The sequence below is a fragment of the Apaloderma vittatum genome, unplaced genomic scaffold, assembly GCF_000703405.1.
Source record: "Apaloderma vittatum isolate BGI_N311 unplaced genomic scaffold, ASM70340v1 scaffold11137, whole genome shotgun sequence".
NCBI lineage: Eukaryota > Metazoa > Chordata > Aves > Trogoniformes > Trogonidae > Apaloderma > Apaloderma vittatum.
Window position 1 is genome coordinate 15,717 of NW_009726737.1, and position 16,579 is coordinate 32,295.

General features: G+C 41.3%; 2 protein-coding genes across 2 annotated transcripts in view; one reads left to right on the forward strand and one right to left on the reverse strand.

The window, feature by feature from the left end:
- The window catches only part of BCO1 (beta-carotene oxygenase 1), a 15,828-nt gene extending 11,061 nt beyond the window's left edge, over nt 1–4,767 (reverse strand). The window contains exons 1-2 of the mRNA XM_009873393.1: nt 4,704–4,767; nt 525–653 (exon numbers count right to left, since the gene is read on the reverse strand). Of these exons, the coding sequence (XP_009871695.1) occupies nt 525–653; nt 4,704–4,767 (193 nt within the window). The remainder of the gene's footprint in view (nt 1–524; nt 654–4,703) is intronic.
- A 9,968-nt stretch (nt 4,768–14,735) lies between these two features.
- Nucleotides 14,736–16,579, forward strand: part of PKD1L2 (polycystic kidney disease 1-like 2) — a 38,339-nt gene continuing 36,495 nt past the window's right edge. The window contains 2 exon segments of the mRNA XM_009873394.1: nt 14,736–15,123; nt 15,684–15,848. Of these exon segments, the coding sequence (XP_009871696.1) occupies nt 14,736–15,123; nt 15,684–15,848 (553 nt within the window).

Sequence of the window (16,579 nt, forward strand, 5' to 3'; positions counted from 1 at the left end):
CTGACAAGCAGGAGGACTTCTTGTAGGGGTGTCAAGTATACCTAAGTGAGGTTTGGTATGGGAAGTGACACAGTGGCCCAGTTTCTCTCTTGGCATCTGTTATAGCTGTAACCAAATCTCCAAAGGATAATGTTAGTCTTCCCTGAAACTAGGTTGTTCATCCACAACAGCTACTACAGTACTTCCAGCTGATTCCGAGGCTCTGGGTGGAAGGCACAGGCTTCCCTGCAGTGACCTGCTCAGAGCTGGTTGCAGGCTGTCCTGCAGCGCAGACAGTACTGAATTTTGGCACTTCTGAACAAAAGGAGAACTAACAGCCCTGCAGAGACAGCCCAGCTGCTGCTGCTGCTGTGGAGAGCGAGGGGTGAGTGTGTGTTTGGAGAGACTTCCCCCAAAGCAGTGACCGCCTCGCCACACATGCTCTGCAGACAAAACCTGCAACATCGGAATGCTAATCAAACTCAGAGCAGAATTGGCAACATGAGGCACCAAGAGTTGGTTTAATCTGATGTGCGATAACTTACCGTTTTTAAACGTAAAGCTATGCAGCAGAGCCAGGCCATCAAACCAGTGGTTATACTGGGTGTCCCCTATTGTGTGCATCCCTGGGCCATTTCGGATAAGTACCCCCTGCAACCAAGTGGGGAGCTGACCTAGAAACAGAAAGAGGACACCAGTTCCCACTCATTAGGTGAGGGATAAGTTTCCTTACGGCATAGGCTTCCTACAGGCAGACAGACTAGGGGTGTAAGTCAAGATTTGTAATAGCACCTAATTATATGACCTACTCCAAAATGTGGCACCAGATACATACTGCATGAATATTGCTAGTTGAAATTACTGTAAGAAGATGAGATTGCTGGAATGTAATCTGCAAATATCAGGAATTAAATAAAGTTGGACCTTGCTTTCCTGCATTCAGACTTTGAAGTGATACATTTAAACATTTCTACTTGTGCCAGGAAAAGCTAGAGCTTATCAGAAATAAACACATTTTACAGGTTATATGACTTGCACTCGCTTTCAATATATCAATTTAAACTTCAGGCCAAATGAATTCCAGTAACAATTTCATTAATTAAATGACACAATTTAGTGTAGTGTCATTTTGGGAGTGCTTTTGTGGCACTAGTCAGAATGTCGAAGTATTGAACACAAAGAAAGTGTAGCAATATGTGACAATAAATAAATACAAAATTCTCCTCATCAAATCCCCGCAAGAAATACATTACCTACCACTCAACACAATTAAATAACAACTATCAAAGAATGTCATTAAAAAGCTGAACAAAAGTGTATCAGATAATAAATTAAAAGCTTCACTTGCTTCTTTATTCATATGCCTACTGAGGGAACATTTAAGATCACATAGTACTTTTCCACACAATTCCTGCACCGAACATTGTCTACACAAAAAGCTATTCAGAAGTTTTAATTTTCCCTTATAATTTTGTTTCTGACCTCATGTTGAATATGCTGACACATTTTCTTATTAATACTCCCTTTGCAACAGATAGAAATGTTATTTCATGGAAATACTCAATTTTGTCAAAGCTGATGCAGTTGCAGAGAGGTAACAGTTGTTTTGCTGCAAGACCTGAGATCCTAAAGGGGCTTTGACCACTTTCTAAGACAGTACTTCTGGATGTTGACCTTTTTAGGTAAGGGAGACTAGAATGCTTCTCATTTCTTCAAACAAATGCCATTAAGGACACAAGGGAAAACGATCCAAATGCAAAAGAAGGACATAAACGAAATGTCAGCTTTACCTAAAATACATTTTCAGTCAGGCTCACCAACTAATATTGTATACAACAATACTCACACAACTTCAGTGGTGTTTTACAGTTCTGGAATACATGAGGAAGATAAAAAATTTGTTGATACGATGGATGGACTTCTATCATCATCATCATCATGTTCTAGAGAGCCTTGAAAACCAAACCTCAGTTGCCTTTCTAATACAAGAAGTTCCACTGCAATAACTATAGTACTTTTTTGTACAAGATAGACAAGGTTTAACCTTTAATACAGATAACTGCACAGAACTTGAGTAACTGAAAATAGCTGTTGAGAAGACAGTGGGGAAATCACAAGTTAGCAGAAAAGAATCCTTCAGAGAGAATAGGATTACAATCTTAAGAAAGTATACATTCTTTTTTTAACTTTTTGGTTTGTTTGGCTGACGACTAAACAGTAACTGATAAACAAGTTTAGTCTTCTTATATGCCTCAAATACAAAGGTTTCTCCTCTTGCCACTTCCCTTTCTACAGTTTTCTGTTGTTTGGCAATAGAAGATTGTAGTCTCTGCTATTTCTCCAGTACTTGGGGCAACCACAGTGTAGTGAGAGCAGTCTTTTATGCTCCTCCCCTCCCACCAATGCCATTTGCAACTGTAAATAGGTGCAATGATCAAGAGGTGCTGGAAGAGATAAACAGGGTAAAAAGGGGATTTTTTTAAAAACACTGTGGACTTGATACAACCCCAAGTACCAGCACAGGCTGGGGACTGACCTGCTGGAGAGCAGCACAGGGGAAAGGACCTGGGAGTCCTGGTGGGCAGCAGGATGGCCATGAGCCAGCAATGTGCCCTCGTGGCCAAGAAGGCCAATGGCATCCTGGGGTGTATTAGAAGGGAGGGGGCTAGCAGGTCTAGAGAGGTCCTCCTGCCCCTCTACTCTGCCCTGGTGAAGCCACATCTGGAATATTATGTCCAGTTCTGGGCCTCTCAGTTCACGAAGGACAAGGAACTGCTTGAGAGAGTCCAGCGCAGCCACAGAGATGATGAAGGGAGTGGAACATGTCCCTTATGAGGAGAGGCTGAAGGAGCTGGGGCTCTTTAGCTTGGAGAAGAGGAGGCTGAGGGTGATCTCGTAAATGTTTACAAATATGTCAAGGGAGAGTGTCAGGAGGATAGTGCCAGGCTTTTTTCAGTGATGTCCAATGACAGGACAAGGGGCAATGGGTACAAGCTGGAACACAGGAGGTTCCACGAAAACATTAGAAAAAGCTTTTTCACTGTGAGAGTGACAAGAGCACTGGCACAGGCTGCCCAGGGAGGTTGTGGTGTCTCCTTCTCTGGAGACATTCAAACCCACCTGTGTGACCTGCTCTAGGTGATCCTGCTCTGGCAGGGGGGGGTTGGACTAGGTGATCTTCCAAGGTCCCTTCCAACCCTGAATATGCTGTGATTCTGAAACTGGTGTAATTCAGTGTAAATTCTGGCATAATTCTAGCATGGCAAGAATGATAAAAAGGGTCATGGGTCATCTAGTGAGATTTTCAGGTGAAAATTCATCTTAGTGGGAATTAAAAATTTCTGTCGATCACACTAGGTACCAGTCAATATCCTAAATTTTTTAAGTACCTTATATCTTTTTTGCTTCAAGTTTTCACCTGAGGTAGAAACAATGACAGTTTTCTGTACCCCATGAGGACACAAAGGTGACATAGTAAATTCTCCAAATATTTCAGAGTTTATTAACTATGATAGCAACAGAGATACAATCACATGCCTGTACAGTGTTTAGGAGACCATGGGTTAAATTATGGCTGATGTTAGAAGTCAGGGGTCATATATACAGTTACGTATTGAGTAACAAGGATCTAAAATACTGGCAGAGCTCAGGGTTAGCAAAATATTTAACAAGGCCAATGTTCTCTTTAGTTTTCATAATTAGTAAATACTGAATGATCATAACCAATGAAGGATTATTTTGTATAGATAGTTTTATTTACTGCAATGTGCAGTATTTCTTCAAATTAACTATTCCATTATACAGATCAAGTCTGATAAAAGGTTCGTTTGAAAACAATTTCAAATGTCTCAATAGTAAGTTTTTATATTGAGCAAAAAAAATACCGAAAAAGCATAAAACCACTATAACAAAGCAGTTTGTCTGGCTTGAAACAAAATCATTTCCAGTTCAGCCACCAAACTGAACAACAACAAAGCCATGCAAGTTTTAAGTGTCATCTTTTTAAATTTTGTACTTGGAAAAAGATTTTAAAATTGGTATTTGATGCCTATCGTTTCTTGGGTGCATTGAAAACAACACACCATGTATTTACTAAACAGAGGTCCTTAGCAAGAAACCTCTCCTACACCTGTAGCAAAAACCTCTTCTGTAAAGTAACAGAAGTAGTAAAACTAATGGCTTGATCACCTGTTGATCCCTACGGATGAACACTTCCAGCTGCCTCGAGGAAGGATACGCCGCAGTTTTTCCCGGGTTAACTTTTGAACTCCCGTTTTAAGGGTACACAGGGGTATCCACTAGCACTGCTCTTCCATTTATAACTACAGTTGTTGAAAAGTCCCAGTTCCAGTGACAAGGAAGAGGGTGAGCAGGCAGCGAGAGGGTAGGGAAGGGTTACCGAGAGAAACCGAAACCTTGAGCAGAGCCATGGGGGAGGGGGAGCCGCCAGATTAAATCCGAGACTTTGTTCCCTCACCATCAATTTCAGTGACTCCTGTTCAAACAGACTATTTGGAAAAGTACACAGAAATGCCTCTAAAGTGAGAAAGAACACACAGTACAAACACTATCTAGGATCAGTCCTTCAAACAAAATTCACTTACGTTTCTCGCTTTCTGAGCTTCCCTTTTCAGCGTCCTCTTGGGTCAACAAGTTCCTAGTGTTTACACATTTAAAAATATCGAAGTAACTGCTCATATTAGAATAGATTTTCACCGACTCACCTCGCACCTCAGCTTTTATGGGCTCTGGATGTTCCTTTTTATTTCTAGCAAAGAGCGTAGCCATCGTTCATGCAGTAAACAGTTTCCGTGCCCTGTACCCAGCGGCTCCGGCACCGGTAGTGGTCTCCTCCTGTCTGCGCTAAGAGCGGCTCTTTCCTGTTACATATAAAGATAAGGTCAAAGTGCAGTGTGAGCGAGTGGCTCGTGGCTTATAGACTGACAATTTGTAATAGCTGATCTTTAATCCCCAGCACATAAACTATAATTCTGGAATATTCTCATTAATATTAGCTCTTTCACTGATTCAAAGGAGAAGTAAGAAAAAGGTTAACTTGCCCGTTTGCTCCTTAGGAACCCACCATGAAGCAGCCAGGCACACCCAAGGAGTCATGCAGAACAACTGAAACATCTCCTTTGGTATTTGAGACAAAATTTAGATACTGTGCAGGGGGGCTTGCCCTACTTGGCAGGTAGGGAGAGAAAAAAGAAGATAAATCTCTACCCACTGTTCTGAATTTGGCTGTTTGGGATTGACAAGCAAGGCGTCATCCTTTCCCTTCCATTCTGTGAAATTGGAACTGGGGTATTCTGCTAATTAACAGAAAGATCACTGAACAGTCACCTGCTGTATTTCTTTATATGCAAGCTGTCCCAGAGTGAAGCGAGTTAAACAACTTTTCACAGTAACGTCTTCTTCCATATGTGACCTGAGTCCACTCTGTGAAACTATGGCAGGAATCATTGAAAACAAGGGGGGTTTTTAACTTTATGCTTTTGTTTCCAGATAAGGTACTTAACTGAGTTCAATGTTGTTAATTTTAAAATCCTCTGAGAAAAGAATTATTTCAATTTAAAGCATGTGATTGCAGAACAAATCATAGGCTCCACTGAACATGAAGGATAAAAAGATTCTTTGCACACTTATATATTATGCAATTTCATGAGGTTACCCTAAAATCGGATTTTTCACCTAAATCACCATTGTTCCCAAAATGTCTTAACATCACTTCTTAAGGCGGACTGATCTTGTATAAATATACATATTTATTTTATTTAAAACACAATTTGTGCTACAGACTGCTCTGGCACACCTCCTGTACATGGCTCCTCTCTTCCTAACCTGCTGTCTGTTGGATGGCTTATCTTCACTTTGGGAGATCCTCATGAAGCCTTTGTCTCAATTTGGAAAGCACTGACAGAAGCAGGTGATAATAACCTAAGAAGCCAGATTAAAAATGAAAATATATGGGCTTTGTTGGAATTAGTAATAAACTGCAGGATTGAACCAGAAGGCTGTAGGAGCTGAAGGGCATCAAAGTCCACACACATCCACATACGCAGATATACATACATAAACATACACTATATAGGCACATATATATATATGTACGGAAAAAATGTAAGAAAGAGAGAGTGTGTGTGTGCATATTGAGATGTAGACTTATATACACAAAGCAAAGTAAGGGCGTGTATATATTTTCATTATTTTCATAGTTTTCTTATGAATACTATTATTGTTTTATTAAAGCTGGTTTAGTTTTCTTTTGCAATCCATAAGCCTGTCTGCGTCATTCCCTTTTCCCTTTCCTTTTGGGCAGGCAGAGGGGTTAGAGAGCATCTGTCAGCATTCAGTGGCCAGCTCAGCGCTAACCCTTGACATTCATAAATCAGATTCATAAATCAGAGATCAATATTATCCCTTATCTTTCTGTTGAAATATAATGTCTTAATCTACTTTAATCTCAACCTTTCTGTCATAAAACTTGATTTCCAATTAAAACCAATTAACAAAGGTCACATTACCTGAATATGACTTTAAGATATGCTAAGAACTTCCAACTATCAACTGTAATCTATTATTACCAAATAAAGATTCCAACAGCAAAACTGTTATGAACTTAACAGTCATTCTTGCTGAAATCACTCTAATGGCTATCTCACTGTACCAGAGGTATAAGCTCTTACCTTTGTTAAATCATAGAATCACAGAATGTTGGGGGTTGGAAGGGACCTCTAGAGATCACCCAGTCCAACCCCTCTGCCAGAGCAGGATCCCCTAGGGCAGGTCACACAGGAACGCGTCCAGGTGGGTTTGAAAGTCTCCAGAGAAGGAGACGCCACACCCTATCTGGGCAGCCTGTGCCAGTGCTCCGGCACCCTCACAGTAAAGGAGTTTCTCCTTATGTTGAGGTGGAACTTCCTATGTTCTAACTTAGAATCATAGAAAAGTTTCAGCTGGAAGAGTCTTTGAAGATCATCGAGTCCAGCCTTTCTCTCAGCCCCATAAACCTACTAAACTATGTCCCCCAATGCAACTTGTCGTCTCTTAAACCCCTCCACGGACAGTGACTCAACCTCCTCCCTGGGCAGCCTGTTCCAGTGGCTGACAACCCCTTCAGTAAAGAAATTCTTCCTAATATCCAACCTGAACCTCCCCTGGCACAATTTAAATCCATTTCCCCTCATCCTATCACTTGCTACTAGGGAGAACAGACCAACTCCTGCCTCGCTAAAACCTCCCTTCAGGCAGCTGTAGAGAGCGCAGAGGTCTCCCCTCAATCTCCTCTTCTCTAGGTTAAACAGCCCCAGATCCCTCAGCCTTTCCTCATATGACTTGTGTTCTGAGCCCTTTCCCAGCTTGGCAGCTGCCTCTGTACCCACTCCAGCACATCAATGTCCCTCCTGTAGTGAGGGGCCAAAAACTGGACACAGCACTCGAGGTGAGGCCTCACCAAAGCCAAGTAGAGGGACATGATCACCTCCCTGCTCCTCCTCACTACACTATTTCTGATAGGCCAGGATGCCGTTGGCCTTCTTGGCCACCTGGGCACACTGCTGGCAACTTAAACCAATTATTTCTTGTTCAATTGCCGGGCACCACTGAGAAGAGATTGTCCCCTTCCTATTGACACCCACGCCTCAGATATTTCTATACGTTAATAAGATCCCCTCTCAGCCGTCTCCTTTCAAGGTTAAACAGCCCCAGTTCTCTCAGTCTCTCTTCAGAGAAGAGATGTTCAAGTCCCTTAATCATCCTCGTAGCTCTTACTGTCTTACTGACATGTTCTCATTTCAAAAAAACACCACCAGTACTATCTTAGGAATATTTATCTTGTGTAATTGCAAACACAAACTACTAAAAGAGTTTGTTCAAATTTAAATAACTATATTTTCCGTATACTATTCTGACCAGATTTTGTTTGGATCAAAATAGTTTTGGTCAAATACTTCTTTTTATCAGTATTGTTTGCATCAGAATAACTGGTTTTGTAAGATTTTCATTTTCTTGATGAGATTTTCATTTTTGTGAGATTTCAGTACTTTTTGTGATAAACAAAAATACTGTTTTCTTTTATATAGAATGATTTTTAATGGATACCACCAGAAATACCAATTTGCTCAGTCAAACACAAATACAATGTAAATTAGTATTATAATTCTTCAATCTGAGGCACAGAGCTGCCAGTCTACCCATATTAGTATCCAACGAGACTGAGTCTGCCCAGTTGTCATAACACCCAAGCATTCAAATGCTCAGACATTTAAACACCAGACTTTCAATCAAGCAAGCAGCCACAGCACCTACACCATGGGACTTTCATAACCTTATCTGCACATCTCAACAACCTGGGACTATTTACATGTTTTAATATTTAATGTTATACAGTTCAGTAATGTGTTTTCAAGTGGGCAGAATGCCAGCATGAAGGCTGGCATTCACTTCTGTGACTGAAGGTGTAGAAACGGTGTTATAGACATTTACAGTGACAGAACTTAATGCTGCTACACACTGTCCTGCCTACTGAACATCTCTGGGAGAGCCTAAAAAGAAAAATTAAAAAGAACTGTTTTCTGGTTTTTGCCAGGTGGCATCTAAGTGTAGAGTGCTGAACACAAAGGCAGCGTTCCTGATCAGAGAGACTGCTGGACCTCCAGTCTTCTCGCTATGGGGACTGTGAAGCTGATCTCTTTCACAAGAGCTTCTTTCTTTCTGTTTTCATGTCTGTAAGCTCAGAAATAACTCATAATAAGCAGAAGAAAAACATGTAACAGAATTAAATAAAACAAACAAGAGGTGGACTGCCCTAGAAATCTGGCCAGCCTTATGCTTATGGAAATCTGGAATGACTGTGGAGACACCAGTGGAGTTGTGATGGCTGTAGATACAGATCCAAGTAAATTTTTTTTGCCTCTCTGTATGTGCTAGGAAAAGTTCAGTCCGTTTGTATCTACCCATTAAGGTTTTACCCTAGGATGGTACCCTTCATGCTTAGAACAGTTCTTATTAAGCTATTAAGGTAATGGCACATCTAAGTTGTGCCACTGAGTCATGATCACAAGAACACGAGGTGTCCGCAGATGGTTCAGATAGTTCTGCTACTTTCTACAGGGATTCAGGGCTAACCTTAGCCATCAATAGCCCTCGTTCAATTCAGGTTCTTACGTGGCACATGTACTCACTTCTTCCCTATAGTTGGAGTTCTGCTGTGGAAGGCAATAAAACATAGGAACTACCTGGGAAAGAGGGAGGTATTAAGGCACCAAGCATATGACAGGTGAGGAAAGGCAAGCTACAAGCCCAAAGGCAATACTAGATGCTTCTGAAGGGACACTTCCTAGGAGAAGATCCTCAGGGACTCAACCAGGCAACATTTGTGCCAGAAGGTAATCAGACACATCCTATAAACAGAAATTATGTCCAACCCAGCAACTCCTGAATAAGTCCTACTTATCATTATCCTGACCCTATCATACCAGGCATGAATGTTTGATTTAATTATTGACCCAGATAAGAATTGTTTTCCCTGTTTTTCTAAACATGATAACATCGAAATTGCAACTTGGCAGGACTCACTGGTAAGTTCACTGTGTTACCACACGGAAAATTAGACAGTAGAACAACAACAAAAACAAACTCTTTTCAATCAGCAAATGACGGGGTCTCACTCTCAGGACAAGCAGCCCAGGAGAGCAGCAAGGGACAAAACTTGATCATGACCCACCTTCTTATACTAATTGGCAGATAGGCTCTTTTAAAGCCAGCTGGAGAGATGGAAGATGTAGGTGTACCTAGAGGCTTTTCTCCACCTCTTTCTGGACAGTCTGTTCAGTACTCAGGACTTCCTACCTATCTGGGTAATAATGGAACAGATTTTTTCAAGAGGCAGTTCTGCTCACTGCGGAAATGCACAGAAGTGTATGTGACACACTAAAATGGGACACTCACCATCTTGTCTCAGGTTAATGATACCTGAATATAATCTTTTTTCTACTTCAATGTCAAAGTAATAGAAATCAATTTTACATTTATATGATTATTCAGTGAATAGAATAGAGATATATTTCTATTCCTGATGAAATCTATACATTACATTCAGTAATACTCAGGAATGTAAAGATGGTAATATCTTCCTGTAGACAGAAAACTTACTTGGCTCTTCCTCAAGGCAAATGATCAACAGTCAAAATGAACGGGGGCGTGATTTATTCCTTCCCATTGGCAGCTCCTCTCTTCCTTAACTCTTCAAATGTAGTACTTTCTGGCCTCTATTAAGGATTGTCAAGCTATCCTGCTGTGCTGCAGTGCCCTTTGGAATCACAGGCTGTTCTGGGGCTGTCACAATGCAGCTGTAATCTGCACAAGGGTACAAATCAGGACCACTCTGAAGTCAGTGTTGACACCGTACCTCTCCCCCTTGTCTGGGCACCCAGCTCTCCGATAGCCCAGTAAACTCTGGCACCAATTTTTCTCAGGTCTGGGATGCCAAAGTTCAGAAATACAAAAATCCCATTGATTCAAGTTATGTTTTAATAGCAGCAGCTAGTTACAGAGAAATTTGCAGTTGGATTCGGGGTCCTGAGCTCTAGAGCTATCAATTACATTGAACAAGAAGTCAGGCTTCTATTTTTCAAAAGTTGCAATCCAGTGTTTGGTGCCTGATTTGGGGCATGAAAGGCTGGTCTGCAAAGGTGTCAAGGTGAGCCTACTGCACTTCGTGCGTTAGATAAGCCCTGCATGTCCTCACCTCCTGTTCTGTAGAGCTTAGGTATATAAAGCTTAACTTTCCAAATGGCATATAATTTACATATATAAGCATAGATTAAAAAAATTAATTGGTGATTATGAGTACTTTGCGAATTGGCTACCAAAACTAAGCTGGCTTTAAGGGGTTCAACTTTTAGGAGTAGTGATCCCCATCTAGAATGTTCCTTTACAGAATCTCGGTGTAGGCCACTATGATTTTTTTTATCACCTATTAACTTTTTCAGCACCATATACAAAATATGTTATAGATTTCTTTCACCTCAACAGATTCTACTGCCAACAACAACAACAACAATTAATAAATCTTGAAGGATCCATCTGAGAGCCACTGAAAATCATTCATTATTGGCTTTTGTGATGTTTTATATAGAACAAAGGTTTTCTGAAGAGACTTTCTCTTGATGGCCACTATCTGGTGTAACTCCTAAGGGCAAGTTAGGACTCTGTAAGAGATCTACAGGGCCCCCTAAAACATTTCTGAGAAAAATGAAAGACTTATTCCAACAGATGCAAGACAGTTCACAAACAGAGGAGTTATTCATAGCTTTATCGCAGCTTGGAGTAAGGGTGTGAAAATATTAAGAAAGCTTTGTCACTAATTTCTAGTCAAAGCTTGCAAAACACAACTGCTTTGCAAGCCTTACTTTAACTGGTGAATATGTTTTAGTTTAAGTCACTGGTATGTAACACGTGCTGTGAGGGTGGTTGCTACATCGGAGAGAGCTATAACTGAGCAAAGATTAACAAGCCTTGGCCACAGGCAAAGGGCTCATAGCTCCTTAAAAACAGTGCTCATATATAGACTTTTCTTTTGTGAGTCTGCCCCAGTTCTTCAGAACTACGCAAAAGGCAAACAAAAACCAGCAAGAGAATGGTTTTGGTGTGTCCAGAATCTGTATGTCTGACATTATGCTTGATGTTTCCGTGAAGTTACCAGAGTGGCTTTACAACACTGTTAGGGGTCAGTTACTCTCCCAAGAGCAGCCAGATGAGAAATTATCGTAATTGCCAGCCACCCTCCTAAGACAATGAGAGAGCTCTAATTAAGCACTTCCATGACTGCCTTTTGAAACATGTAAGATGAGATTATGTAGCAATACAGGTGAGATTATATAGCAATATAGATTATTATAGCGTGTCCTTTGCATGCTAGCATATGTGGCTATGTAAGTAACTTCTTAAACTATTTGATTTATGCAAATTCAGCAAGCTAAACCAAAACAAAACCCACAACCATTGTATTGTGAAGCTTCCATGCAGACTTTTGGCATAAGAAAACTATTTTTAAAAAATGTCTTTCTGTTGAGGAGGAACGCAAAATACATGTTTCCTGCAAAACAGTAAATTCATGGAGTACTGTTTATTTTAAATCAAGACATTTTTTCACCCATGAATGAAAAAGGCTTTCAGGAATTTTCTCTCTTCCTGAGGACCCTTGCTGCTAATTTTGGTGCTTTTAAAGCAGTATTTTCTTTTCCATAAATGCTTTTCTCTTCCTTGTGGTAAACAGAATAAACCAACAGACTGCTTTACTGGCACTAAAATATACAATGTCAACAAACTGCAAAAAAGGGAAACTGTCTTTCTTCCATTCCCCATCTGCTGTAGGCAGCCGTAGAGTTACTTATAGCAACCGTAAATTGGGAAAAAAATTCACACTGCTGTAGAAGTTGCCAGCAGCAGATTCACTTGGAGAGCTTGGCTTTATTTGTAGACATTTGTGAACATTATTTGTTCTTTTTTAGGGCCTGTTTCAAAGTCCGTCAAAGCCAGAGACAAGATTTCCATTAATTTCAATGGCTTTGGAGTAGACTCACAGAGGATAGCCTGTGGCACCCCCAGCTCTGGCATTTTTAGCAGTATGTTTCTGCAGCATTTGCAGTTGCAGAGAGAGAATTGGATGATGCTACAGAATCCATTCACCACAAATGTGAGTCAAGGAATCAAGGCTCGAAATGCATAGTCAGTATCACTGGGCAGATATATTTAAGTACAGTCTCCTTTGTCACACTTTTGTTTTCAGAAACAGGATGTTTCTCATATCTGAAAGGACAAAATGGGAGGGCTGGCTGCCAGCTTCTGCAAAGCTTGGCAAGTCAGCACAGCCCAAGAAGCAGCAAGGACTGTGAAGGAAATGTCATAAGAAGACACAGTGGCCAACTAACTGAACAGCAGCTGCCCTCCACTCTGACTATTTTAATTGTTTGAATGTAAAATAGTCAGCTTGGGGGTTCCCAAACTGAAGCCTATTAAGTTTTGTACGCAGCCCAAAAGGGACTCCTAGTTTGCAGACATCCTCAGAAGAACCATCTGATAACCACAGCTATGTGGGCTCTTCCAGGAAGGGGATAGGTGTCTGGGCACCGTCGGGGCCAGATCCATCAGCTTATTAGAATATGAGTTGGCCTTCTCCAGAGCTGGGAAACCCAGTCTGAATATTCACATCTCAGCTGCTCCATAAGTCCTCTCTATTAATCAGTCAGAAATTAACGTGGGATTTGCTCGAAGGTTTCCATAGCTGAGGTAAGTTTTGATTTTCGAGTGCACTGGGAAAGGAGACATCCAGCAGAGTGGCTATCTCTCCATCACCTTGCATTTTCTTTCTTCTCCTCCCCCACAATTGTCATACTCATTAAACACTTATCCATGAACTTTATCTTGAGAACCCTGATCATAGTCCTGCTTTATCTAGCTGAGCCAGGTGACTATGAACTGGAGGTCCAGAAAGGTCTTGGGATTGAAGATCACTCTTAAATGCTTACTGCACGTACTTGGCAAGAAAGCTTTCAAGTTGGAGCTGGGCTGGCACGCTCTGCGATACGTGCATTACCTTCAGCTCCACAGAGCAATGCAAGCGGCATTTCTGCAGTGCAGGAATTGAACCGAACATCACCGCTCCCTGCATCTCTGTGATGCAGTAGGTGGCTCACTGATCCGCATCTAAATATAAGTGCATGCTCTTTCACTGTCACCACCACTGTGTGGTGGTATAAATTAATAATAATAGCATCAAATTCAATGGATTAATGCCAAGGACAGGAGGATCACAATAGCTATGGATGCTTATTTGTACTGTATGTCTGCTAATACAGTGGCCTTGTGAACCTGATGGCTATCTTTTGTAAGGAAGTTCAGAAGCACTTTGGAATTTCAGCTCTTAAATATTGCTGGGGTAGATTTCTGAAGTCCTTCAGCAGCTTTTCAAATGTGCTCACAGGGTTCTCAAGCAGTTCTAATGATTAAGGCAACACTTTCATCTTTTCTAAATCAATGTTTTAACTTCTGGCCTTCTCTTCTACCTCTCAGCAGATATAAATACTGCAGCTCTATATAGTCAAGCAGCTTAGCCTTTCAGGGATGATGGGAGCATTTCACTTGGGGTGTGGAACTCCAAACAGACACAGTGAGATTAACCTGCATATGTGTAAACAAGTAGGCAGGATGAATAAAATAATTACGGACATTTCATTAGCATTCAAAAGAAGCACCTCAAATAATAATTATTAAAAATAAAGCAATCCAAAACAATTAAATGTATCTAGAGGAGCAATGTGTATTTTCCCATCTCATAACTCCTTGTGTTTCTCATTTGCCTCATTCTCCTCTCACTATTGTATCTCTTTGCTGCTGTTGTAAAGACCTTCAGCTTCAATGTTCACACAATGATGCCTTTGATGTGGGAGCTTTATCTCACTTTTCCATGTGTCCAACAGCAGCATATATCAACTTCTGCTCATCATATATCTTCTCTGCTCATGAGAAAAGCAATACTCCAATGTCTTCTCTTCAAATTGACTTTGCATGGGATGAGACATTCATACAATAGCCCTCATAATGGTCATTGTAATGACTTGGCATCAACACCTGTTGTGTGTACCCTCAGACACAGTCACCATTATATATTAGAAGCAATTTGTTCCATGTTCTGTTGCTGCTGTTGTTGCAAGCAGCAAAGAGGAAGGAGAAATGCTGGTGACGTGACAGGGATGACATCTCAAGCTTTTGAAGAAGGCAGCAAAAAGAGCGGTGATGTGATAAGCAAGACGAGTGCCACACAGGGCACTGAGCTGAGAATGTGGCTTGGGATCGCAGCTCTAATTTCTCTTGCTGTATGTTTGGCTGTGGAGGAAGCAACCGTTGATGAGGGAATCCCTTGCTCTAAGTACCAGCTAGCTTTCAACCATTCATGCTATGAGTTTGTTAGACTCCAGCGTACCTTCACAAGTGCCCAGAGCTGGTGTGAGAGAGGAGGAGGGCACCTTGTCTTTATTGAAAATGAGGAAACTCAAGAGTTCTTGCAAAAACATATTGCTGAGGATCAGGAATGGTGGATAGGACTGATCTCAAACTCCTTGCTGAATGAAACTTCTGACGGTAGGTGGTTTTGAAATAATGTCTTTTTTAAAACTGTATCAGGCAATGATGCTTACTTAACATGGCAATAAATGCAGTTAGTCCCTCTGTAGACATCTGCTGCAAAGCCACTGTCTTTTGTTGGTGTAACTTCAGATTTATATTAAGGTGTTTTAATTTCCTGCTTCACTTCCCAGTCGCATGTTGTCACCCTTTCCATTGAATCTTGTGGTTGTGTGAACGCACAGGGAATTAGATCAGCCTGCTTACCCAGTGAAAAAAATGTGCTGGGTTAGGTCTCCAGTGGAAGCGCAAGCTGAGCCAGTTCATTGCAGTAGGAAGTGCTGCAAGATCTGATACAAGGGAAATGGTAGAATCTTGAGGCTGGGAGCACAGGGGCACGTGGTAGCGTCTCTTTTAATGATTAGATCAGGTGAAATGTAAAATGTAATTGAAGATCTCTCTGCAGAATAACCCACCTCTGTTTCAGTAGTAGCAGGGCTACGGTCCTGTTTTGCAGGTTCTGACTCTGTCATTACAGTGGAAAATAAACATTCGGGACACAATTACTTTGTTCACAGGGTCAGTGATTTGGCTGGACACCTCAGATATAAGCTACAGTAACTGGTACAAGGATGAGCCATCTCCCTTCTCATCCACATGTGGGTACATCCTGAAGAATGCCAAGTATCAGTGGGGTGTGACTGAAAACTGCAGCCAGGAATTTGACTTCATTTGCGAGTTTGGTAAGATACACAACAGCTGGAACTGAGAAGTGAGCAAACTGTGCATAAATTGCCTTGTTGCTTTCAATGTGGCTGTGCAATAATGCAATCGAGCTTATTAAAAGTGAACAAGCAGAAAGATATATAACCCCAGCAGGTGCTCTTTTTCCAGTGTGCTTTTGTAAGATCTGATCCAAAGAAAGGAAGAATCCTGAAATCACTGGGAGATGTAGGTCCTGCAACCAAGCATTGCAGTCTAGGTTTCCAACAGAGGGCTAGTAAAAGAGAAATGGATCTGCGAGTAAATCTACATGTATAGCAGTCCATGTCTACAGTGGACACAAACTAGCTAGTTTAAAGCCTGTTCGAGTAGTGGATAATAGCCTGCTCACAAGAATCAACTCCCACACCATCACAGTACCTGAGCTAGGTGGAACCTGTATGACTGCCCTGCAAAAATATTCTTAATCATAAACACGTGCCAAAATAATTTCCAGTTGTAACTGAAGTGAGAATACAGTCAGGCTTCTAGAGACACCACTCCTGGCAGCCTGGAGTAAGCAAAAATGAGAGCAAGTTTTTCTTGTTTCTTCTCAGACCCCTTCCATCAGGTGAAGTTTGAGGGGTTCTCCAGGACGAGGAAGCAGACAGGAATCTGAACTCCCTGATGGCATTTTGGCACTCAGGCAGAGCATATCTACAGATATTTTGTCCCTTAAACCATGACTTGGAACAAATGCTCCTGGACAGGA